This window comes from Hydractinia symbiolongicarpus, chromosome 12 (assembly GCF_029227915.1).
Source record: "Hydractinia symbiolongicarpus strain clone_291-10 chromosome 12, HSymV2.1, whole genome shotgun sequence".
Classification (NCBI taxonomy): domain Eukaryota; kingdom Metazoa; phylum Cnidaria; class Hydrozoa; order Anthoathecata; family Hydractiniidae; genus Hydractinia; species Hydractinia symbiolongicarpus.
Window position 1 is genome coordinate 18,527,553 of NC_079886.1, and position 27,791 is coordinate 18,555,343.

The 27,791-nt window shown below is 33.3% G+C and overlaps 1 protein-coding gene across 7 annotated transcripts; it reads left to right on the plus strand.

Annotated features, from left to right (window-relative positions):
• The first annotated feature begins 7,493 nt into the window (after window positions 1–7,493).
• On the plus strand, window positions 7,494–27,605 carry LOC130621501 (uncharacterized). 7 transcript variants are annotated; one of them, XM_057436800.1, is made up of 7 exons: window positions 15,107–15,227; window positions 19,784–19,893; window positions 20,013–20,171; window positions 21,491–26,070; window positions 26,907–27,006; window positions 27,279–27,396; window positions 27,525–27,605. In XM_057436800.1, exon 4 carries the CDS (start codon window positions 21,494–21,496, stop codon window positions 22,805–22,807), a length of 1,314 nt encoding a protein of 437 aa, XP_057292783.1. In that variant the 5' UTR covers window positions 15,107–15,227; window positions 19,784–19,893; window positions 20,013–20,171; window positions 21,491–21,493; the 3' UTR covers window positions 22,808–26,070; window positions 26,907–27,006; window positions 27,279–27,396; window positions 27,525–27,605. The 7 variants fall into 7 exon arrangements, with proteins under 7 accessions (XP_057292779.1, XP_057292785.1, XP_057292781.1 ...); XM_057436801.1 differs by lacking the exon at window positions 20,013–20,171; XM_057436796.1 differs by lacking the exons at window positions 15,107–15,227; window positions 19,784–19,893; window positions 20,013–20,171 and adding an exon at window positions 7,494–7,586.
• The last annotated feature ends 186 nt before the right edge of the window (window positions 27,606–27,791 follow it).

Consider the following 27,791-nt stretch of genomic DNA (forward strand, 5'->3'; position numbering starts at 1 on the left):
AATATACTTAAAAATAGACGAAATAGGTATAAAGCCAAGGGAATAGCGGTAACCATGAGAACAAAAGAAATGTAGGAAAGAGCATGTAAAAGAATCCTTTATTTTCGTTTTATGTACCTCACCGGCGCAAATAATCAAGAAAATGTTGGTGTGAAGAAGAACAGACGGACATCGACAACTGTAAAGTGACCAGCTTCACGGTTTTCTTTCCTAACAAATTACTCCAATACTGTTGTTTTTCTGTTCTAATTTATTGTTAGAAAGATGTGAAAAGAAATATAAATGCCGATTCAAAACAAATCTCTTTATATATATAGAGAGAAAAAACTTCATAGAAAACTACGAGGATTTCTGTAGAGCAGATTTTTACGCCCTAGCGCCAAATGTGGCGGAGATCTCTGGACATCGATTTTATCGCTTGTGTCCTATGCCATTCTGTTTTTAAATGCCGCAAACAATGTAAAGGGTGTTACAACTATTTTACTTTCAAGTGATATGATTGGCTAACATATAAAAACTCTTCACAAAGTTAAATTCATTCAACCTTGCGAGGGAGCTTCATTTTATCGCTGGATCACACAAAAATCTCTGAACCAGCGGTGTTTTTTTTTATTGCGCATGCAAAAGCAAATCAACCATCCGATTTGATCGCAGTGACGCAAAATTCATCTTTAGACAATAGTATCTTGGTGCGGACTATGTAATTATGCTGTTATTAAAGCCTCGCCCAGTCTTATTATTTATGACTAATTGCACGTTTAATATAACAATTGTGGCTTAGAAACGTAAAAGTAAATTCGCTCGTTCATGTAATGATAACTACTATATTTTATAAAGCCACACTTTGTATCTGTAGCAACCACTTAGTTCTGGCAGATTAAACACGTTAAATTGGACGTATCCTCTGAGAGTTCGAAGTATTTACCTGCTAATGTTTAGTTGATGTTTTTAATAACGTTGCGAGAAGAGATTATGATGAGGAGAATGAAGACTCAACAATAAAAAACTATCTTTCATTTAAGAGGACATTTTATAACAATTTTAAGTCTTTTAAATGGTCTATAGAATAATTATGTAGAGTTTGTTTTTAACAGTTTATTTAAGTGTAATTTATGTATGTTATTAGGTTGACCTGATGATGATGTGAGACAGTTCGCAAAGTTGTTATTGTTCTACGGCTTTGGCCGATAGAACTTTAAAATCGGCTCCTATTTTTGTCGCCTTTTTACTACTGAGACTAGTGAAGCACGGCAAGATACAAGTCTAGTGTAGGTTATAGGTATATTTCGCCGTTATATAAATGTTACAGGTTAAAATATCTTGTAATATATACAAAAATGGCAGCAGCAAAAAGAAGGCACAAATTGCCTTATCACTAAGCCTCGTTGTTAAGCAAAAAGAAAGAGGGAGTTACAAATGTGTATAAGATCAGTCGTTAATAATTTTTACATTTTTCTTGAAAATATTGAGAGTTGAGTTTGTTAATTGCTTTGGGTTCCAGAATAATAACACAAATTGATAGAAACAATGTATTTCTGTTGGAATGAGTAGATACAACACATTCAGTATGCGTAGACTATTTATGGAATTTTTTGGGGAATGGGTAGGAATGAAGGTGCCTCCTTCGTGCTCCGTCATATGCACAAATATATAATGCATAACCTGAGCGTCAGGTTATGCGTTATAGGCGTTTTCATGCCCTGAGCGTCAGGTGCATGAGACGGATGAGATGCACTGAGCGTCAGATGCATCGACATGTCCTGAGCGTCAGGCACATGCTAATTATGGTGTTCTCTTCCATTCCCTGAGCGTCAGGTGTATGAGAGATGCCCTGAGCGTCAGGGGCTTCATCATGCCCTGAGCGTCAGGCACATGTTTCTTATTCACATGATGACTACACTAGAGATGCCCTGAGCGTCAGGCGCATCGACATGTCCTGAGCGTCAGGCACATGCTAATTACTGGTGTTTTTATTCATACCCTGAGCGTCAGGTGTATGAGAGATGCCCTGAGCGTCAGGGGCTTCATCATGCCCTGAGCGTCAGGCGCATGTTTCTTATTCACATGATGACTACACTAGAGATGCCCTGAGCGTCAGGCGCATCGACATGTCCTGAGCGTCAGGCACATGCTAATTACTGGTGTTTTTATTCATACCCTGAGCGTCAGGTGTATGAGAGATGCCCTGAGCGTCAGGGGCTTCATTATGCCCTGAGCGTCAGGCGCATGTTTCTTATTCACATGATGACTACACTAGAGATGCCCTGAGCGTCAGGCGCATCTACATGTCCTGAGCGTCAGGCGCATCGACATGTCCTGAGCGTCAGGCACATGCTAATTACTTGTGTTCTTATTCTACAATGACTTTTATCAACACATTACTTGCCTAAACGGCTGACGAAGGAGGCCCAACACACCCAAATTCCCCCATATTGTAAAAGGAACAATAAGAAGAAACACACTATTGCATAATTATCCAATATGACGTGATGCAATGTAATAACACAATAATAAATTCACATATGTAATTGACTGACACTGCCACACTTTATTGCACCAACACTCACAGCTGATATTACACAATGCAGTCATAAAAAAAATAATTTTGAATAAAGAAACTGTTAACGTTAAATAATATTAAGACAATTTAAATATGTCAACAAAATACACTGAACACACTAAAGAAGCCTCACATTCCATCTTAGTGATCTTATTAATCATTGGCAATATTATTACACCAGTTTTCTAAAACATTGTAATTAAGTGAATGTATCTGCGATAACAGTCACATCCTGGTTAACCAGATTTTACAGACTCCAAATGAAATTTTTTAACTTGATATGAATGTTAAGAATGTTATTGTCCTACGAACTAAAATCATGTGGTGATAAGTGTGTGAGAGGATTCCATTTGTGTTTGGGAGGAGAGATGTACTCTGATACTGAAAATGGCTGAAAATGTCACTGATACTAAGTAATGCAACATAGTTTTATCGTAGTTAGGAAATTGGCTATCCCTCTAAAACAACAAAATCTCAGATAGATGAGCTGGAGTAATTGGTAGGCAAAGTACATGTATGTTACGCAAGCCTCCTGCTAAGCAGTCGGTTGAGCCTGGAGTTTAAAATTTCAATAACTAGTTGTGATAAATAGATAACACAATAATAACTGGTTTCTCATTCATACCCTGAGCGTCAGGTGTATGAGAGATGCCCTGATCTTCAGATGCTTCATCGTGCTCTGAGCGTCAGGCACATGTTTCTTATTCACATGATAACTGCACTAGAGATGCCCTGAGCGTCAGGCATGTTCTGAGCGTCAGGTACATGCTAATTACTGGTGTTCTTATTCTACTTTATGAGAAACTCTTTTTATTCTGTCCACCCTTTTGTCTGTTATATGAAAATAAGTTTCTTAATGTTGAAGATTATCTCATCCTGCTCAAATTTTTAAAAGTTTCTTGAAATTTTTGACTTTCCAAGCCTAAGGTTTCTTATAGACTGGTTTCTTATAAAAAAAACCGTGTAACATGCATAGTTTATGTTTGGCATTGTGTTATAACCATAATAACGCTCTCATATTGGACTCTAGCAAGACAAACTCTCATGGTTTTTATTTGACCATTGACACAAGGGAGGTACTCAAAGATTTTAAACCTAATTCCTGAAGTGGAAATAAAGGTGTTGACAATCGACAGCAGAACCCTTTGTATGCACAAAAACCAATACTTTCATAAAATTGTTTGTAAATTTAGCTTCTGTTAATCCTTGTACTTATATACACTACAAGCTTTATGTAAATATTTAGACTGAAGATGACATAAGAGTAGCTCAAAACATGTATATGAATTAAAAAAATGTGAGATTTTATTAAATTAGTAGTTATTATTTTTATAATGCAATAAACGTCACAGTCAAAGCACAAGAGTGACCTAATCTAACAATTTTTGTAACAGCAAAGGTGGAATGCCAACATGATAAAATGTTTAATATACATTTCCTTTTCTTTTAAAGAACCCTCTTGTCACTATGGGTGTTCCCAAAATAGAATTCCTGTAAATGGAAAGCCTGACCATATTTATACCTTCACTTACTTTGCATCTAGAATCTTTTTTAACAATTTTATTTCCTGATTTCCAAACACTCAGTGATCTAATTTATATGATTGTAACAAAATTGTGTAATGATTGCAAAACAGAATTTGTATTTATTATAAAGTCATAGCAAAAGCATGATAAAGTTAATATGCATTTCCTTAATTTTGAAGAAAAATTACAAGGAAAGCCGGTCTAGTTTTATACCACCAATCGCTCAGCATCTAGGGATCAGCCAATAAGGTTATAAATTGTTCTAAATTGACAAAAAGTCATGTACCTAGGCACAAGAGTAGCCAATCCGACACAAAATTGCAATCAGCATCGATGTTTGTTAATGTTACCCTAATAAGTGTTTAGATGAAATCATCTTGGGAGCTAAACTCCTTTTTAAGAGGCTTTTCGACTTAAGAACCCATCATAATGGGAACATCTTTGATTTCTTTTTTTTTTTTTTTTTTTTTTTGCAGATACTCAGATTGATATTTAGTTAAAAGGATTGTTTGCTTGAAGTTTCATTTTTGTGAGAATTGTCTCTTTTGTGTTCCTTAACAGGCCCGGCTAAATTAAATTATTAAATTCTTCAGTGTTAAAGGAGGCCGACCATGGTTGAGGCCAACAGGCTAAGAAAAATTTTAAACTTTCGGCCCCCTAGATTGGCTAAAACATAGTTCAAATTCTGAAATATTGCGCTTGAAAGCCTTCACCAATGCAGGATTATATATAGAAACGCCATATTGTATGTAAGATATATTTTCAAAATAAGCAATATTAACATGGAAGCAAAAAAAAAAAAAAGATAATGCCAGTCCTTTGTAAATTTTCCTAATACTCGCTTCCAGTTGTTGTGTGATTGAACAAATGAGTTGGCAATTTTGATCAGGTATAGTTTATCATTCCTATCTTTTTGGATACGGAGAATCGACCGCCTGGTAATGTTTCTTACATGTTTCCCAAGTATCTTTATAAATTTTTATATAAGCAATTGAAATGCTAAAATGGGGCTTACAGAGGCTTATGAAAAACATGATCAGGCCCAAATTAGTCTAATTGTGTTCAGCATCATTAATTACAATTTAAATCTTAAGACATACTGGTTAATGCAGATATAAAGAATAAAGAAAAAACTGCTAACGAAACAAAACATAAAAAGAATGTTTTCTTCGCTTTGCATAACGCTTATATATGCTTAAAATGACTAAATTTAAGCCTAGGGATGCTTATAAATGTCATGCTCATAAAATAAACATGTATAAGATTTGGAGCTTCGCATATAGAAATTTTTTTATTTGCATTACCACCTGGTAAAGGAATTCATAATAAAACAGCTATGTGTAGTCGTTCTGATACTGTTGTTCTAGGAATTTCGAACAGGTTTTAGGATGTTAACAACGGTATGTAAACAGGGAAGCTAGGCAACTTAAAGGAGGGAATGTATATATATGTGTGTGAATCTAGAAATAAAGCAAAATGAGCCACAACAACAGATAGGTTTTCCTGTTAAGTAAGGATCTGTTACCTACCACGACTCACAATGTTGGCCTTTTTAGCCCCTAACTACTATTACTTAGTATTAACAAATGTAAAAGGATGATGAATTAAAACCACTGGGTTCAAATTGAACTTGCATAAAATCCATAATGGCTACTAGAAGTGCATAACTAATTTGGATAACTAAGCTTTCTATTCCATAATACCTTCTCTGCTAACCAGATTTCTCAGAAAGAAGTGTGCTATTAACCCTATGCTGGGGCCCACAGTTGCAAGAGACATGCCCTTTGCCTTCTATAGTTTAAAAGTGACATTGCCTTAACTCTCTTAACATTAATAGATAGTAAATAATATGAAAAGAACTGACCTGGCTACATGCAATGTCTCTTCTGATGAAATATCCAAAGCTTTTTATCTAATGCCTCCTTGTGCAATATAATCCAGTATATACATAGAAGGATAATGTAACTGTAAGCTGTAAGGTACATCTGAAAAACTTGTGCAGTGTGGGATGTTGGGTTCTTATATGCAACCATTAATAATCAAGACCTGGGTAGTGTCCAGTTCCTTTACAGGCAAGTGAGACTAATAACCCTGGCAATCTTTAAGATTAAGTCTATAGGTAGAAACCACCCCCACTGTGTCAGGCTCTACATGACATGTTCAATGACTAAGGTAAACCTAATGTATATTAACCACGATACTGAAGAACTGTAATTCTGTCACCACAATTAACATGAGCAAAACTTGCAGTTTAGCTCCATTTTTAATATCATCAGATAAAAATTTATTCCATAGGTATGGTCCTCTATGTTTAATTGAAAACGTGCAAGATTTTAATAAAATCTTTGGCACTTGATAATTATTTTTTGAAAATCTAGTATCATATTTATGTTGTATTAAACTAAATTGGTTAGTAAACAATTTTGGTGTTATGTTTTGCTTCATCTTGTACATGAAAAGTAAAACTTGATGCATATTTAATTGATAAATGTTCAAAGCCCCAATTTGAAGAAATAAGTGTTGTGTTGGTGCATATCTGTCTAAACCAAAAATTATGCGACAAGCATGTTTTTGTTTATTATACAACTTTTTAAATTTATTTACATTGTTACTTGCCCAGGATATATTACAATAATGTTAAGTAGCTGTGTATAAAAGAAAAATATAGTTTCTTTAAGCAATGGAATTTTAAGTACCGCTTGCCTTATATAATATCCCTAAGTTTTTGGAGATTTTATTTTCAAGGGTTTGTATATGTTTATTCCATGTTAAAAGTACGCCAAGAAATTTTATTGTTTCTTCTCTCTTTATGTTTACGTTATTAATTTTAAGAGATGGTAGTTTGAGTGGAATATTATCCGTTTTGTAGCGGTTATAGAATAACACATATTTAGTTTTACTTATATTAAGTGAGAGTTTATTTGCTTTAAACCATTTGTTTATGCGCAAGTTCTTGGTTAGCTGTTTTAAATAAATCGACAATGTTAGTATGGGAGTAAAAAAGATTAGTATCGTCAGCAAATAGAATAAATTTCAACATTTTAGAGGAATTGTGTAAGTCGTTTATGTAGATTAAAAACAGTAAGGGTCGAAGAATGGATCCTTGTGGAATACCACATTTTATTAGTTGTTGCTGCTGCTGAGGCACAGCAATGCCAGCGTCTAGGCATCCCTTAAGATCGTGTTTATATTGAAGTGTATGTATAGTTTTATTTTTTGTTGTGTGTTCATAGCCTTAAGTTTTATGTTAAATGTTTCACGTCATTAACTTTATGTTACATGTTAGTATTTAATGTACGTTATTGCTGTCTTGTTCCTCTGTTCTTATGTCTGTTAACGGCCCATTGTGTTACTCGTAAAGTTCTTTTGTTTTTTGTATTATTAGTTTGTCGCGTTTTACATTTTTAGCATGTAGTGGATTCATGTGTGTATTTTTACATAGTATGTGTGTATTGCTTGCGTGTGATGTTGTTTGGTGGTGGTTTAGTGAAAGTGGTTTAGTAAGATATTTTGTTTTGTTTTTATGTTTCTATATCTATTTTGTTCGTGCGTTCTTGTTTGCTTTCTTTTATTATTTGCTCTTTTTGTATTTTTTAAACTAAAGTTTAAATTCGTATCCGTTTGAACCCTAACAAATAGTGTCGACTTGTGTGTGTGCGACACATTAGTTGAAAGAGCGTCAATTTATCGTCGTATGCTATGCATTGTTTTCGGTTAGTCAAGTAATTTGTAAACCATTTCAAATTGTTGTTTTGCACACCGTAAGATTTTAGTTTGGATAAAAGAATATTATGATTGACAGTATCAAAAGCCTTTGAGAGATCAATGAATATCCCTAGTGTAAACAACCTTTTATTAAAGGATTCCGATAATTCACTTACCAATTCTATGACTGCATGGTCCGTCGAATGGTGCTTTTGGAAACCAACTTGTTTGTCATATAAAATATTATTTTGTACTAGATGGTCGTAGAGACGGTTATACATTATTCTCTCAAAAACTTTCGAGAAACATGGCAATACGGAAATAGGTTTATAATTAGTAACATCGGAGTTTTCTCCTGATTTAAATATTGGTGTCACTCTAGCATTTTTTAATTGGTCTGGCAACTGTCCATACTTTAAGGAAATACTAAAGATATAGAATAGAGATGGTTTAATAATATCATAACATCTTTTTGCAATATTTACACTAATATCTTCAAGCCCTGGAATTTTGTTTGGTTGTAATGATGAAAAAGCACTTCGCATTTCTTTTATGGTAAGTTCAGATTCACTCATTAGAGTATCGCAAGTATCTAAGTAAGAGATGTGTGTTTTTGTGGAAGATGGAATTTTAGCAGCTAGTTTTGGTCCAACATTGATAAAAAAACTCGTTGAATTTGCTAGCAATTTTATATTTTTGGAATGTAAGTTCATTTTCAATTATAAATTGTTTTGGGAATTTCTCAATGTTGTCTTTGGTTTTGCCAATTATTTTTTTAATAACGCTCCAGATTTTCTTAGTATTCCCTATTGATTTCGCTATTTGATCTGCATAATAATTCTTTTTTGCTCGCTTTTTAAGTTTTTCAAAAATATTTTTATAGTTCTTGTATCTGTTTTCATTGTTGTAAGTTCTTTTTTTCAAAAACGCTTCATATAGTCGCTGCTTCTTTTTAGATGATTTAATGAGACCTTTAGTAAACCATGGGTTTTCTAAAGTGCTTGTCTTTATACTTACTTTTTTTTTAGGAAATGATTTCTCATAAAGATTAATAAACATGCGCAAAAAAACATCGTACGCGCCATTTATATTTTCTAGTTTCATTTACCAGCTCCCAGTTTGCTTCTAAAAGAGATTGTCGAAACTTTTCTATGAGACATTCATTGATCTCTCGTTTATAACAGATAACGTATCAGGGAGAGACTTATCAGATAGTAAGAAGGTCGGGAAATGATCAGATACATTAGTTTCAATCACTCCAGTTTGATATTCGTTGTTATGAAAATTATTTGGTTTATGTTATCAATTATGGTAGCAGAAGTCAAAGTCACTCTCGTAGGTTTGGTTATTGTTGGAATAAGATTATGTTGAAGGAGCGTATACAAAAAGGTTTTTACTTCATTATTTGATGTTATATTCAAGAATGTTTAAACTTAGATCTCCGGCAATGTAAATGTGCTTATTTAAGTGATCTAGTTTAGTGAGGTGTGATTTAAAGTGTCGTTTAAATTCTTTGAAGATTCCAGCAGGTTTTCTATACATAACAGTTACAATTATATTTCTAGTGTTTTGTTTATAAGTTCAACGGTTAATGATTCACAGTCGTCAGTATTTATACTCAAGTTACTTCTTAATTTATAATTTATAGAGTTGTGTATAAAGAGACATGTACCACCACCAGTCATATTTCCTGAACGTGGTTGATGTATTGACTTATAACCCGGAATGTTAAAATTTGAATTCGTTACCATGTGTTCCTTGAGCCAGGTTTCTGTTACACAAACGATTTTGAAATTAAATGTAAGGTTGCATAACATTGTTTTCAGATTTTCGAAGTTTTTATACTTCTTGTGTTAATGTTAAGCAATGAAAATTTGTTTTTACATTTTGCAAGATGAGTTTTTGCTTCAATCGGAGAAAAGTTAGTAGTTTCATTTTTTAGATTTTAATAATAATTCAAGTCTGGTTCAGTCATGTCATTCAATGTTAAGTTAGAGTTAAAAAAAGATGCGTTATCATCCATTTTTATGTTAAGTTGTTATACTATGTTAAAATAAAAAATAAAAAAGTGAGTTAGTTTTCACCTGTATTTTTCTCTTTGAATTCTCTTGTGATCAGTTTATAATAAACAATTCGCGAGAATTTTCCGTTTTCCCTGTCTTTTTTCATTTGTACTCTCAATTCCTTTCTTATTTCGTTTGTTGCATCCGAAAAATCCTCATTAATGTAGATGTTCGTGTCCCTTAATCTGTTAGCATTTTTTAATATTACGAGTTTGTCTTTGTAATTCAGTAATTTAAATATTATTGTCCGTGGTCTGGCGTTATCTTGTGCTGTATATGGTCCCATTTTATGGATTCTTTCAATGTCTATGTCCTTTGTGATGATTACAGGTGCGGATCCAGGGTTAGTCAGATAAGTCGCGTGACTAAGTGTAAAGTTGACGAAAAATGTTAGCCAAGCGAATGATGTCGACGATCCAGGTGTTGCAGACGGAGTGCGTTAAAAAATCAGATTGTAATTTATTTACCGCGAAAAGCCATGGTTCACAGCCCTCTCCATTTCGCCTATGGCGATGTTGACGTCAAAGTTGTGACGTCGCTACCATATTAACTGAGAGGGTTGCAAATTATAGCTTACAGATTTTGACTGATTCATTTTGACTAATCAGTCACTCAGTCAGTCAAAAACCAAATAGCTATGGCCCGCAACCCTCCCCATCTCACCTAAGGGGCATGTGACGTCAAAATTGTGACGTAATTTTCACACTCTATGCGTAGTCCAACAATATGTGGCCCGCAGCCAGCGTAGAAAATTTAGGTTCCGTACTGCGTGGTTACTTATAACCTGTTAGGCTATAGTTTTAACTCCCATCCGTCAGGATTAGTCAAAGACTCACGCCTTTTTGGCTGCTGCAGACATGTTGACGCGAGTGCTTACTGATTTAAAGTGTGATAATGTTGAATCTGTTCGTAAAATGCAAAAAGAACTTTCAGAAAGTGTTTATTCTCGGACATTTTTGTTATCTGGGGATATTTATCCCTTGGTTGGTAAAAGTTTTCATCGGAATTCAGGTGCAGATATATACATTCCATCTGAGGCGAGGAGTGAAGATAAAGGAATTATTGATTTAAGGTGAGAAGTATGTTTTCTACTCTCCAGCACACCTTGCATTTAAAGGTTTTCAGTATATTCGCTACGAAAAGCTAGTTGAGGGAGAGCTTTTTACAACAGACTACTAAAAACAAATACAAAAATATTTAATTAGCTAGCTATAGCTTGCTAGCTGGCTAATTACAAGCTCGTGAGCTTGTATTAAAACGCAAATGTGTCCTACAAGAATGGAAATTTTTGCCTCTCTGAGCACCGACACGGGAGTCGTCGTGTGTTCGAATCTCATCTTGGTAACTATTTTTACTTTTTTTTTCTTTTTTCTTTTTTAAAAAGATAAGACAAGTGTTCAAAACACTTGTTTAACTAACTAGTAAATAAAGGTGTTTCCACCAAACTTTTTAAAAGTGAATGTAGGCAGAATTAACTGAATTAATGAATTTCGCAAATTTTGGGGTTTGTGGGTTTGTGGTCTTTCTTCTTCCTGTCAGTCGGTTCACCCAAGACGGACCCATCGAAAATTAAAAGTTCGAGGAATTTTCCGTTCAGGAAGGTCTTACAAATCAATTTTGAAAAATAAGTGTGTAACAAATATTATTGCGTATCTGAATAGTAAAATATGTCGTGTCTAACTTCGTAACAAAAATCCCAATTTGATAGACAGCTTTTTGTAAACTTTATTCGCGAGGTTGTTTGCGTATATCATACGTCTTGTTGTTTTTGTAACATGAGCTTTGAACAGAATTTTCAGCATTGTGGAGGAGTTCTTTCTCGATTAATATTTGTGTTGTTATTAGAAGCAAGAACTGGATAAGTAGCTAAGGTTGGTGATGAAAAAAACTCTTCGAATGGCTATTAGGAAACAAAGTTTGTTGAGTGAAAGGTCATGGCAAAATATCTTATTTTTAGATCCAATCCATCAGGAGACTGTCTATACAGCTCAGCATCGTTGGTATTGGTAGGTGATAATTCTCTTGTTGATGTTTTGATAATTATGACATCCACAGAACTTTTCTTGCATCCTTCCTTTTATTCCAATCATCCTTGATTTCAATTTGCTTTTAAAAAGGCAAATATTTTTATATCTGAAAAAAGTTTATTCAGATTTTCCCTTTCTCATACTGTTTGTGATATGACTCTTTCTCCTGAGGAGGCAGTTAAAGCAGAAGCAATCAACAACTGTACCCCCAAGACATGTCTCCTTTTCTATTAATACTTGCCTTGTCAACAGTAATAAAGAGAAAAATTAATACGTTTTACCCACAGTTCGGCTTGTTACGGTTTCGAACTCTCTTTACACAGTGTATATTGCCACGCCCATCTATTTTAGCTGATGAAGATCAGTTAAAAACTTTATTTTGTTATGAAGGTATCGTTAAGTCTGGTGTAGACTTCAAGCCAAATCATTACGTTCTCCTTGTTTCAGGTTGCAACTTTTTTAAGCGAAGGTTGCATTTTCCTATTTCAGCATGCAAAAAGCAGAAAACTGCCCTTCGTAATTCTTCTTTTAAAGTTCAAACGAAACTTGAGTTTAGCCCTTTGAATAAACAAATATATCTGAACAAATACATGGGTTGAGGTGTGTATGTATCATGTCACATGTATGTACATTTTATCTTCATTATCCTGATCTTTCCATATTCTTATTGTTTTTGTTATTATTGTGTTTTATTTTGCTGTCCATGGCTGGTGTTATCATTTGATTCACCTAGTCATGCTGATGAAGCCTGATATTGGCAGAAACAGCAAGAGTTTATAAATATTGAAATATATTCACAATTGTCTCACTTTATTGTAGTTAATCCCTGTTAATTTTAGTGCTTTTATCTATCTAAAATAAGATTGGTAAGAAGGAGAGTTGATTCTTATAAAAATGTTCTTAGGAGATTTTCTTATAGCTTAGCGTTTCTTTTTGCCAATTTTATTAATAACTAGATAAATCGGAAGACAATTTTCGGGGATTTTTGTACCCGCTTACAGCACCCCCCAGGACCCCCAGCTGCTAAATTCAAAACTAATTCAAAATATTGCTGCGCAGCAGCAATATTTTGACTAAGTCTTGAAAAAGTCTGGATCCGCCCCTGGATAAATCGATTTTTAAACAACCTCTGTACCTTGTCTTCGATTTCCTCTGAATTCTCTCCCTCTGTTTCATCAATCCCATCTATACGAAGATTGTTTCGACGATTTCTCTCTTCTAGTGTTCGTATTTTGTGTTTCAGTTCTGTTTGTTTTTCTACGTATATTTTTTCTTTTGTTACTCGTTGATGTTCGTTTGTTTGTTTAATCTCTTTAATCTTTTCGTTTAATGCTTTATCTATGTCCTTTATTTTGTCATCAATTAACCCTTTCGTAAATTCAAGGCTTGTTTTAAATTCACCAACCGTTGATTCCAATTCCTTTTGTTTGTTTTCTATTAGTTCGATTCTTTCATTAAAACTTTTTACTTTACTCTGTCAGTTTTTCAATTTTTTCAGTTACAATTTTTGCGTTGTCTGCAATTATATTTAACAATGACTGTTCTTGAATCTCAAACTTTTCTTTCATGAGTTCGGTTATCTCTTCAATTGATGCCATTATGATTAAAAAATTTAAATTAAATTAAACTAATGATTACAACAACATTTTACTAAAAAAATTCTTCAGCTCAAAAAACACGTCTGCTCTCAATCATTGCTCAATGCTGTAGCATTACAGAAGTTATTAGTTTTTAAGTGTTGTAACAGACTACTCTGTTGCATAAAAACCTATTTTTTTACAAATTACTATAATCATTTTGCATCATTAGTTTGTGTCCTAAGTGATCTTATGACTACGGCTACACATGACTACGGATCTTACTTATCCGTAGTCAAATGTGCCAGTAGCTAGCCTACAATAAAGTTCAGTGAGAGAATTCCTAGAAATTTTCGAATTCGGATTAACATGCGTTACTTTTTCTGATATATTTTGACTTAGTTCAGCACCTAAATCTATGAAAACATTGAAATTTTCAAGTTTATACACTAAGTGCCTCTACTTTAATGGGATAAATTTTTGCGGGGATTAAAATTTAGAATCAGACCGTCCGCAAAAATTTGTCCCCGCGAAAATTTTGAAAAATTGCTTGATTAAAATTTTAAATTTTAGTTTTTCTTTGTTTTCAAAGCCCTAAGGCTTTCTTTTTTGTAGGCCTAATTTTTCCACCGAGTACTGAAGATGAAAAGATAAGAGAAAACTGACGTTTTCAATCAGTTGACCCTTTCAAGGATATGTCTAATGCAGATGATCAACCGAATTTGAGTTCTCTTTCCATCCTCACGAATGAACAATTGAAAGTTCATTACATCCACTACGAAGTGAAATAGTAGTGGTGGATGTAACGGATGAAGAACCAGCTTTTTTGAATTCAATCGTTTCGTTTTTTATCTAGTTGTGTTTATTCTACCCATAGTTGGTATACTCTACCTTACGGTATAGTTGTGTTGAAAGAGCTTTGAACTAAAACGCAAAACTACATTTTGTCGCAGTCGGTGTAGAAATGACAGTGGCATTCGGCCCCAAACCCTTTTGACAACTGATATTTTCAAATTAAAACATCCCTCATTCGCGAAAATAAGTTCCCGCGAAATGCTAAAATTTTGCGGAAGAGCACAACCGCGAAATTTAATCCCTGCGAAAATTTATCCCATTAATGCATTACTAGCATAACTTTTAATGTTTATATAGGAAATAACAGTGCAAATCCACTGGAGTGAAAATATATTTAAAAACTTTGAATTACAATAAACCCTGTTCTAAAAATCTTTTGGTAATCAAAATTTCTTTCTTAGATAATTTTTGATCTAATAAATTTGATAACATTTAACCATCTAACATTTACCATAAAAAACAGGTACTTTTAAGGGCATGCAATGCTGCAAAATGGTTTAGATTAACATATTCGTTTTAATACTTCTGACAATGTTATGAGAAAATAAACTTCGATACTTTGAATTTTCCGTCAGTTAATACTCCAAAGCTTGGTTTTCATTTCCAGTATCAGTAAAGGTACCGGGTCATATCCATTATGTTATTATTGACTTTTACCACCTATCGTCACTCTCCTTCGTCTGTGGAAATGAAAAATAACATCTCCATCGCAGCTGACAAAGAAATCCATAATTAAACATCTTGAGACAAGGTCAAAGTCTAAAATGTCGTAAGATATTTTATTGTGCATTTATTATTGTTGAAAAAATTTCTTAAAAAAAACATTTGTTATTGTGAAATATTCACAATTACAAAATTACAAACAACATTGGATTATCGAATCTGAAGTCAATGTCAGGTACATTTAAGACAAGGTAAATGAAGTTTTTTTTTTAATTTGCTTCTGTTATTACTTACAACGCAGTAATAAACGCAAGTCTAGCTTTTTAGGTTAAGACATTGATACATGTATATAGACGAGCATTAACCTGAGCATAAAGTTACTTCCAGAGACATATAATTAAAGGTGTATAACCCCGTAGGAAGCAAAATCGTTTTAGACAGAGGTGGGGGACAAGTCTAAATATCCCCGTTCATAAGGGTTAGAAATTTTTACAAATTCAAGAGTTTAGAAGCTGTATAACAGTGCGAAAGAGGTATCAACAACTTTTATGCAGATAAAAGAATGGAAAAATATTAGGCTAAGGGGTGGTGCCCCTCAACCCCCGGTTGCCACGGGCCTGCCACAGACATGAAAATTATCATTGTAAAAACAAATTTAGCTCACATGCCACAAAGGTGGAGAACAATGTGCACATAAAAGTAAGCGACATTACTAATCTTTTTAAAAGAGATATGTCAAGTATAGAACGTAATCTAATCTCACGTAATCTTGTCTATGTGCTTAACAACAAAGAATGTGATAGACATATCTTACATGGAACCTACAAAGAACAAAAATAGGTTAAGACTTAAATTAAAAATGAATATAGTTTATATGGGATTAGAATCAATGTGCAATTAAAGGCGCACTCCAGTGAAAAAAAAATATATTAAAAAAAAAATGTTATTTTTATAAAACAATAAATAAATATGTCAAGATAAACCTTTTACAATCGTTAAAAATCTTTATTTTTACATTAATCAGGTCTGTAAACATCTTCAATTTCAAATAAATTTGCAAGGTTGCGTAAAGTCAAGAGGACTAGGTTTAAATCAATAAGCATACGTCACATCGTGCTGAAAGTCCGTGAGCTCAGCAGCACACCTTCTAAAAGCTTGTTTACTTACTGTTTACATTGTTCGTTGATAAGACGTCTTGTAATAATGACGAAGATTATAACTTAGAAAACATAGAATCGGATAATTCTCTTCATAAAAAAGACTTTACAAAACTACAGCTATACCACTTCGAACCTCTTGTGTCTCACAAGGAAGAAATTAATAATGATGGAAAGTGACGAGTGTCTTTTACTGACTTAATGCAACGTTCTCGGCAAAATCTTTTCTTTTCAAAGAAATAAGTTATATATTTAAAATCTCTTTTTTTTCACATTCTTTTCGTAAAAATTTTATCAGTTGTTTCAGTAAAAAAATTATTCTTACTTTACAAGCCAATTTATTTTTTTAAAAAAATATTACCACTTATCTGTTCGGTTATCGTCATTGAATAATATAAACATTATCATGTCATAAACAAGCAAGTTTATTCTAGGCTACGTTTCAACAACCACAGCTGTCATCGACGGGTAATGATCGTAATCATCTTTGGCTATTTATTACTTGAAGAGATAATTAGAGGATCGAAATTAACCAATCAGATCACAGCAATTAAAGTAATTAACTTTTTCACGGACCTAAATGGAAGCAATGGGTTGATTAAAATCTTTCCTTTTTCTAGAAGTTCATTTTATGTTACGTTTCTTTTTCTAAAAGTTCGTTTTTCCTTACCTTTGTCCCGAACCATTTTTTGCACTTTTTTCTGGAAGTTGATAGGAAATACTATTGATATGAGTATTTCTGTCTATACAATTTATGGCTTCTTTTACTTTTCTTGCTGTCCAACCAGACTCTTGGTGTATGATCTTTTTGGTGACATAAACAGCATCACAATCCTTACACGGGATTTTGTAGACAATATTACATTGAGTTTCTAGACATATTTTGTCTTTGGGATGCGACAGTATGCTACGTAGCGTGTTTTTAGATTAAAACACTGGCCTTATTTTATGATCTTTCAATACCCGACGAAGTATGTTACTTGTCCCTGGTATATATGGCATACACACGGTGGCTACTGGTTCATTTTTCGCATCTTTCCCGTCACTGCTCTTATCAGTGCTGTTCCTGATTTTGCTCTCAACCTTTTTAATGGCCTGTTCTCGAGTACCCATTTGCAAGTAAGGCGTTGCTTATATGAGATAACTCTTTCTTTCGGTCATTCTCTCCACTGCCCACATTGTTGCTCTGTCCAGTAATGAGGACACTACACTTTCTTTGCAAGACATTTGGTGATTAGATGTGTAGTTGAGATATTGATCAGTATGAGTTGGTTTGCGGTATACTGATACTGATAAGATACCACTGTTGCAAGACACTAGAGTGACTAAGAAAGGAAGCAAACCGTTCTTCTCGTGTTCAATTGTAAATTGAATCTTCGGGTGCAATTTATTGATATTTTCATGAAATGTGTCTAGATGTGCTCTTTTTATTATGAAAAAGACGTCATCCACAAATCTTTTTCAAACTCTTGGAGCGTTATCTGCAGTTGTTAAAGCTATTGTCTCATGAGCCTGCATATATATTTCAGCTACCACGAAGGATGTTGGGCCACCCATAGCCACACCGTCAGTTTGTGTAAAAAAGGTACCGTCAAGTAAATAACATGTTTTTGTAAGTACAACTTGGGCCAAGGACATTAGTTTGTCAATAGGGATGCGTGTTTTCAAAGCGAGAAGCAGACACTGCGAAAAGTAGCCTGACAAAATGAAAAAGTGCAAAAAGACAACATGACGAAACAGGAACGCATCACACTGTGTATATTAAGAAAGGATAAAGGTATTATGATCTAAAGATATGAATTACTGCTAAATGATGATGAGTATGAGAACAAAACATGCTGCTTATGTCGGTGAAACCAAAACGAATGTTTAAACAACGTGTGCAATAGCACAAAAATGAGATTGCAGACCATAGCTGGACGAACAATCATGCTATAAACTAGGATAATAAAAAGATCATAGACCGAGAGTCTGGTTGGACAGCAAGGAAAGTAAAAGAAACCAATAGTATAGACAGAAATACTCATATCAATAGTTCAAGAAATATGGTTACCTGCACTTCGGAAAGCGAACATTTGGAAAAAAGGGCAAAAAATGATTCGGGACAAACGTAACATAAAGCGAACTTTTAGAAAGAGGAAAGATTTTAATCAATCTATTACTTCCATCTGGTTCCGTGAAAAAGTTAATCACTTTAATTGCTGTGATCTGAATGGTTAATTTAGATCCTCCAATTTATCTCTTCAAATAATAAATAGTCATAGATGATTACGATCATTGCCCGCCGATGACAGCTGTGGCTGTCGAAACGTAGCCTAGAATAAACTCGCTTGTTTATGACATGATAGTGTTTATATTATTCAACAATTTATTTTTATTTTACAGTTCAGCAATATCTTTCCTTCGCACGCGCTTTTTTGCGCACAAATGCAAACAAATTTTATGTAACGTTGAAGTTTCGTTTCGTCCGTTACCGAGGACCATTGAAATGCGTGATCGGAAGATAGAATAATGTTCGTGTTATGATAAGTTGGTAAAACGGGGGTATTAATATTGTATACATAAAAATTATTCTTATGATTATGGCAGGTCATAAATGCGTTGCAGAAGCTATTGATTCATAAGTGGTTGTTTTGACAAAGCTGTTTTGGAAACTGCATTAGCAGCCTTAAACAGTAACAAAGATTGAAGAAAATAGGCACATTTACCCCCTGAAAATATTTAGCAGATGGAAGGCCATCAATAAAAGCTTCTTTTTTGAAAAACAAAGAATAGAAACTTGAGCGCTACGACAGATACATGGGTAACTAGAAAATTTCTTGTAAGTACAAATAATGAAATAAGAAACTTTGATCGCGTTTGCTAGCTAAAATGGCATTTTTACGAAGTGGCAATATTTTAATATGGTAGTTTATTTCCTGGAGCACCTAACCATTTTTTAAAGATTTAAACGTAAATTACATACAAAAAGTGATTTAAATGTAAGCTATAGGTCTTAACATGGACGTTCTCTGCGCTCGCTTAAACTTTCTGCACGATGTGATGTCATTATTTATAATCGGGTACAGTCCTAAATGAAATTGCGCCTGTCTGTTTTTTAAGAGAAAAAAATTGAATATGCGAAGGCTAGTACAACAATTTTAAATAAGGAAAACAAGTGAAGTAGTTTTTTTTGGTTTCTTATGCTTTTCTAAGTACGTATAAAACAAAAAAGAAAAAAGTGATTATTTCTGGAGTTCCCCTTTAAAATGTCATAGTCCCTGGAATGAACAAAACATAACAAAACAACTTCTATGAATAGAGGTAGCCTGTTCTTATAAAATGTGCCACGCGGCGTACGTAGAAAAGATTTCAACCCTATTAGTATCCAGCTAAATTTTGACATTTTCTAACTCCAATGAAGTCATTTATCTTATTTAGAACATCTCTAACTGCCATATTTAATGAACATAAATATTTCTAAAAAAACGGATCTTTTGTAAAATAAAAAACTTTTGTACAAATATGGCGTCGCTTTTTATCCTAATTTCTTCCTAAATATCAATTTTTTTCTATTCAGTGAATAGCTCTACAAAGAATTAAACCCGCATCGTCAGTAATGCTTAAGAAATTCCAATTTATTCTAAACTTGGAAATATGGCCTCTTTTAGGCATATGTGACGTCATTTCCGATTCATATGACATCATCAAATTATTTTCACCTGGAATTTGTTTCTACAAGAACATTTTCTACAAGTATGCCAAGTTGTATCACCTCATCGTAAGTAGTTCCGGATTTATGGCCAAAAATAATATCTCTAATATAAACTAACTTTCCCGATTGAATTTTTTTCTTGGACTTCCACCAAACAATTATGAATATTTAAGGTTTTTTACTAGCTACCATTCCCTTGCACATCAATGCCGCTAATGGGCTTCATTGTTGTCGCCGCTTTTACTAGACTGTGAGTGAGTTTATCGACAAGTAGAGTGCAACGGTGCGGAAATTTGTTGAGTTGTTTGGAGTTGCGACTCAGAAATACTACTTTGCTAAGTAAGGTAAGAAAAAATGTTATTATAAGGTTAAATCTTTTAACATTGTAATTCCAGTTGGTTTTGTCAATATGAACTTCACCTAGCATAACTGTTTTATCCCTTGTTAACCTTTTAAACTGAAGTAGTTTTATAGATTACTTGCCAATGTTTACAAAAGTTAAAAAAATTTGCGGGTTTTTTTTCGCAGACGCAAGCATTTCTGTAAGTAGAAAATATAAACAACAGACCACAATAATCAAAGAAGTCCATCCAAAAAGAGAAATATTCGCCTAAACTTGATTAATTTTGTTAAGGAGAATTAGAAGAGTATAGTTAAAATTTAATTTATTCTAGTTCTTCTTCGATCTTACCAAAAACTTGTAATTTTTTTACACTTTTATTAAGGCCGTTGTTTACAAAACATGAATCAGGTTTACTTTTATTCAAATATTTTACTTAAACATTTGGCTATAATTAATTATCAATGTTAAAACATTTTATGCATACATGTTCTTTTAGCTCCTACTGCGGAACTTTGCCAGTTCTTTGTAACATTCGCCGCAAAACTTTTTAGCTAGAATGATTGCCTTAGGCGAACTAACTTTTGTGGGAAGTTTTTTTGCAAATTTCACATTGTTTCGTCCATTTCGAAGCACTTAGGCCATGAAATATCTCAGCGCACTTAAATCGCGAAAATAGTTTCCTGCCCGATTTTTATAGTAACGTTAATAGTCAAAATTTCTGGACTCTGAAAATAAGGTTTGATGTCATTTATATTGGAATACTTCATTTTCGTTGTCCAGGTTTCCATCCGATCGCAAAGATAACTTTTTGCAACATCAAACAACCGCAAAAATTAATTCCCGGGAAATACAATTTCTTTGGCTCGTGAAAATTAGTTCCAATAAAAATTAACTAGTTCCTTTAAAAGGTGGTTTACTTCCAAATAAATATAACACCATTTTTAGGTCAGTAATATTCCGATTCAATAAAAAATATTTGATACGGTTTAACATTCATCAATTTCAGTTTTCGACGAATTTAAAAAATTACATATACATGCTCGTTTTCAAAGATATTTTGTATCGGACAGCATGACAATGTGTTTCTTTTGCTTTATTGTTTAAAAATGAACTCCGTATACGCTCTGATAAAACCAACAAGTTTAACTGTACATTAGAAATTTCTAGAGACGTATATTTAAAAAAATAGAAACTTTTACAGGCGTATAATTAAAAAAATAGACATTCTTAGAGACGTATATAAAAAAAAAAAAAAAAATAGAAATTTTTAGAGACGTATATCCAAAAAAGAAACTACTTTTTCTTTGTAACTCTTTTTAGATCATGGAGATATTGAAGCGTCATTTCAACTACACCCTGGGACCATTATTGCTAATTTTAATCGTGCCCAATTTTATTCTGACCCTGTGGTTTATCGCTGTCAAATGTGATGGAAGTTTCATTCAATTCTATAACGAGGCTATTTCAAAAGGAGCAGATAAAATGTTTTTTACGATTTGGAGATCTGTGAACATTAACAATACCACAGCGTTGTCCGTTATCATTGGTTATTCCATTTGGGCGATATGCTTGCATTTGCTAACGCCTGGTCCAAAAGTAAATGGTCCTGTAACCCCTAAAGGAAATGTTCCTGTTTATAAAGATAATGGGTTCTATAATTTCATCATAACAATGATTGCATTTGGTGTGTTAACATACACAAGTAAAACATATTATAATGTCTCACCCACGTGGGTCTATGATCATTTTGGTGACTTTCTAGTCATTCTAAACGTATGCAGCTTGTTACTATGCATTATATTGTATCTTAAAGGGAGATTTGCACCATCTACCTCAGATTCTGGTTCATCTGGGAATATAATATTTGACTACTACTGGGGCACTGAGCTATATCCTAACATCTTTGGTATTGATGTTAAGGTTTTCACAAACTGTAGATTCGGAATGACAGTTTGGCCGCTGTTAGTAACCATATTTGCTATAAAGAATTACGAATTGTATGGATTCGTTGATAGTATGTGGGTGTCATGGGCCATCCAGATGACGTATTTTGCCAAATTCTTTTGGTGGGAATCAGGTTATTACCGTACCACGGATATAATGACAGATAGGGCTGGTTTCTATATATGTTGGGGCTGTTTAGTGTTCATTGCTGGTTTCTACGCTTCAGTCTCCCTGTTCTTAGTTAACCATCCAGTACGACTCGGCACTGCTCTGTCATTATTCATTTTAGTTGTTGGCCTTGTCTCCATCTGCATCAACTACTTGTCTGATAAGCAAAAGCAAGATGTAAGGAAAACAAATGGTGCTTGCTTAATATGGGGATGTAAGCCAGACGTTATAAAAGCCAAATATGTGTTAGAAAATGGTAAAAAATGCGAGAATTTGTTGTTGGTTTCTGGCTGGTGGGGAATTTCACGTCACTTTCATTACGTACCAGAGTTATGTCTAGCATTCTGTTGGTCTGTGCCAGCTTTGTTCACTCATGTTATGCCTTACCTATATGTTATTTTTCTGACCGTTCTGCTGATTCATCGTACTTTCCGAGATGACGAGAAATGCAAGAAGAAATACACTGTTTACTGGAATCAGTATATCAAGAAAGTTCCATACAGAATGATACCTTATTTACTTTAAATCAACCTTATGACTGTCCTCTAAATACATAATCTTCAAAACAGGGCTTTCAAAACTAGGCATACTATCGCAACTGTGAATGTTATGTGCGTAAAAATGTATCAAAACACGTCTCACTTAATTTCATTGCTACATAGTCACAAAATTTTTACTTGTCAATCATTTTTCATGTTTCTAGTGCAGAAACATTTGCAGGCAGAAGTTTTTTTGTCGCAAATTTTCCAAAAACACCAATTCGCGAAAGTTCATGTTGTGAAAAAATTTTAATACGACTTTTATGTGAAAGTTTCTGTCTACGATAGTTTCCGCACTAAAAGTATACTTTTAATACAAGAACCTAACGTTTCCATACTACATTCTCTTTTGTGTCCATTAGCTACAAGCTGTGCGTACCAAAATATTTTTCACGAAAAATCTGTGTACTACCATTTGAAAATATTGAAATGTTCAGTATTTAACTTAAATCTTCCAAAGTTTTTGTAGATCGTTCTAATTGTTCTTCCGAAGAAAGTTGTTCGTTAATTATCAAAGACTGGAAACAGGACAGTGGCTTCTTTAGAAATAAATAAAAAAACTATTAGTAAGAAAAAGTAAGAATTTATCTAAAAAAGGATTTCACGAAAAATTCTTGTCATCTGATTTTTAGACTATATTGTAGATCAGTTTTAAAGAATAAAAATTTTCATTTTATGCATCTCTTTGTTTGTTGTTTACCATTTTGTGATTTTTCATTTTTTTTTTTTTTTGCACCAGGCATAACGAAGTATAGCTAGACTACGAAAAAAAAGAGAATGCTTGTCTTAAAGAAATTCCTAGATATTTGATAATTTTTTTGATACTTGATCACTAATACTCAATTAATAGTGAGTTGAGTTGTAACTTCATTCAAACTTGTTTTTTGTTAAGCAAATTTATAGCAGCGATATTTAAGAAAAGATGTTGTCTCATGTTCTAGAAATGGTAGGCATATCGATTTGTTGTTTTTTATATCTAGTCATTCTCGGCAATTCTTTCGATAGGTTTATTCATCTCCGTGATACTTTCATTGCAAAAAGAGCAGACTTTATTTTTACAACAATTGAACACGTGAAGTTTTTGAAAGAATTAACACCATTGAATTAGCACCTAAAATCAAAGTAAAACACTATCTTTTGGAATTTTGTAGAACACAGAATCTCTGTCAAAGTTATATTTAGCGTAGGAATAATAACAAATCGTCGAAGACGTGCCAAAGAGTAAAAACCAGACATGTTGTTTCTTGGAGGCAAAATTTGAAAACAAAAAACTAAAATTGATATCAAAACAAATCAAGAACATAATGTTGTATGCTTGCTAATTTGAAACAGTCGGCTTTGGTGATAAACACAAACAAAGGAGCGAAGTTTTTTTCTGTCGAAGTTGTTGATTTGTTCAAATAAACTTAGCGTAAGCATGTTATACATTAGCATATATTTACGGAAATGAATTGAAATTGGAAATAACAGTCGTTCGGCTTGTGTGTTAAAAATATTACAATATCAAAATGCAATATATAAAAAAATAATATTGGATAAAACTGCAAGTTTGTGATAAAGTTCAAAAACACATATTAATTTGGTTGTGCATAACAGATTGCAAAACAGTTTAGTTTTTTATTAATCACCCGAATAGCCGAACATGTATGATTTAACTTTTCACCGATATTCATTTAACCTAAAAAATGGGGAATTTCCTTACTGGTAAACGGGCAAACTAATAACTCCTCCAATATTCGCCACTTGTAGGCTGCTAAAGCTCTATGTTGGTATGTGTAGTTCTGTTAAACAACGTGAAACATGATTCAGCTCCATACCCACATAAATGAAAAATCCTACCCACGTTCCCTGCAGATTTGATATTTGAAGAGACGGGGACAAGACACCGTTTCTAGTGCAGCCATAGAAGAAAAACTCAACCTACGACCGCTGAAGACTTGACATTTCAAGAGGTGGGCATAAGACGCAGTTTCTAATGCGGTCATGTAAAATAAAAATCCAGCCCATGACCCGTAAAGACCTGATAATTTTTAAAAACGGCATATTAAGGGCATTTTTTATCAAAAAGTAGTATTGCTTAAGAATTTGGTTCTATAACCTCAGATCCAAAGTTATGGTTTCAAAGATAGTGTGTCTTAAGAAAAAAGATCTTCAGTAACAGAATTTGAATCATTCGAAAGCTTGACTAGGCACAAATATAGATACCGTATATGTAAGCTGCTTGACCCCCCTCATATCTAGCCAAAAATCATCAACTTGCCAATGCCAGCAGGTCGTGAAACTGCAACTTCTGCTTATACGTAGGTAATATAAGCTGCGTTTGAATTGTTGTGAACACATCCAGAATAATATTAGTGACTCCAATTGATGCCACTATTAAGTAGGGTTCCTTAAAGAATAAGTGTGCTTAAAACTTTAATTGAATGACTGATGCTGTCTCAAACAGGTTTTGCTACAAAAAAATTAAGGCAGTGTCATCACGTACTGCTAAGCGACCGGACCAATTTGTTGTTATGGTCAATTTACAGTTTAAACCCCAGCTGCACGCATAGTTGCTTGTTTTTATTTTTTAAGGACAGATTTATCCGGTTAATTAGCAATGAAATTACATATCCTATATCATAGGTTCTAATCTGTCTGTACATTGTATTATGTATTGTCTATGATGTTCGCTTTATTATCATTTTCATTTTCATTTCTTATTTATCATCTTTCGTAAGTCTCTGCATTCAACTTTATTTATCCGTTATATTTTGTAAACTAAACAAATAAAAGTATAAACAATTTAGGTAAATAAAAATAAAAATGTGTTTGTTGAAAAATAATAACTCAAAAAATTTGATAACTAAGAATGTGATTTAAAACAGATTCTAACATATTCTCAATAAGTTTTAAATCCTTTTATTTTCCATTGTATTATGCATTACATGTATGGAAAGCTGTGTAAATAAATCGGGTAAAGGTTGGTATCTATTTCATTGAGTTTCATGATTTAAAATTAGCAATTTACCTAGAAAAAATATCGATACCCAATAACACAAAAGTAAAACTCATATCCATAGCGCTTAACTAAGGCTGGCAATAGCTTTTTTGAAAAGCCTAGGTCCTAACTTGTGCTTGCGAAAAGGAATATAAGGGAAGAAAAATAACAGATAAAACATTCTAGTTTTTAAATTTAAAGACAAATCATTCAACATGTCGAAGCACATTTGCATTTTCTTCCTTGTTTTGATGACTCTCAATGTTGTTGTAAGTTATTTGTTTTCTTTCGTTCAAATTTATTTACTATTTACTTTGAGATCTTTACAATCTATTTTCACCTGTAGCATGCAGTTTTCGAAATTGTTTTATCTATATTTTAATGTTTCCATTTAATAAACTTGTAATTCGCATATTTTTTACAGCATTGATAATATTGCACCTTATTGTCTATTTGAGCTTTAAAAATATTTATAACTTTGGTTATACAAACGCATTTATCTCTGAAGACGTAGACTTTATTTACTCATTAGACAGCAAAAAGAAGATATTGCATACCTATTCTGTTTGTATATTAAATTTTTCAACTTTTGGCAAAAATAATTACACCCGGCTGCGTCGACGAGTCTACACCTTTATCAAGTTTATTTAGATCATTGAAAATATTTCAGACGTAATAAAGTTAATCGTAAAGCTAAATTCTTGCTCTATAATGAAAAAGGAATTTTTACCATATTTAACATGTAGCAAAGTTTTCTTTAAAGAGACATTACTAATACTTGTTACTATGGATCTGACGCAACGTGGACCTTTAAGTATTTGACAATTGATTTGTTGTTAGCCGCGTTAATTTTATTATTTCTGCTCAAAGAGTTAGTGTAGCTGTTTTTCGAAGTGTGTCATTTAGACAATTACCTCCATTCGCTGTTTTAAAAATTTTACTATAAAACTTAAATTTAGAACATCTTTATGACATTTCAACCGGTCTGACTGCTGGTGATAAGTAACCGGGTTTCGCAAAAATTTGACGCCTTTTTAAACAATTAGCTGGCTTGATTTAATTTTATCGCTTTAAAATACAATATCTGCTTATTGATATATTTCAGACATCGATATACTTTGGCGGCATACCTCATCCAGGCAAACGAAGCAGTGTTGAGGAGGTGATGACGTTGAAACGAAATGCACATGCAAAAGTTAAGCGGGGTGAGTATGTTATCTTTTGTTAGAATGAAGACATACCAATGTCTATATTTTTTTATTTTTGTATTTAGGGTTTAGCTATCATTGAAATTGTGTTTACTGCACAGTTTTAAGTAGAAGGGTAATTAATTACAGTATTAAGCACCAAATTCTAAAGCTACGTTCCTAGAATATGGCTAGCGTTAAAGTGGAGAGGAAGTGAGATTATTGAAAAAAACAAGCAAATTAATGTCGTCAAATATATTGTGCTTAATACCTATTAAATCTTTATCTAGCTCATGTGGAGGGAGAAGGAGACGCAGATTGTCATAACACAAAACATGGATGTTGTCCAAATGGAGTAACGTCAGCGCAAGGACCAGATTATTTTGGATGTGCACAATACGCAGCCCCGTAAGTTTTCTTTTCGTGCTTTGTAATTTTTTTATAAAAACATGTGAGCTTTTTTATAATATTGAATGGCTTGGCTGCCCTGAAGAATATAAAGTAGCCATCGATTTAATTTTTTGTTCTTTTTTTAGATAAACGGGAGACGAACATAACAATAAAGAATGTAATTAATTTGTGGCAGAGAATAAAAATAAATATTTGTAACTACAACATTTTATTAGCTTTTTTTGGCTTTCTGCCTTATTTTCCCGCGTCCTCAAAAGATGACAATACACGTTTAAAGCCTAGTGTTTCTTGACTGTTTTTGGCCTTTGTAACCTTGTAAGGAAGCATAAAGTGCCGCGGGCTATTAATCTAAAACTACTAATGCTTTAGTGGCGAAACTTAAATAATTGGGT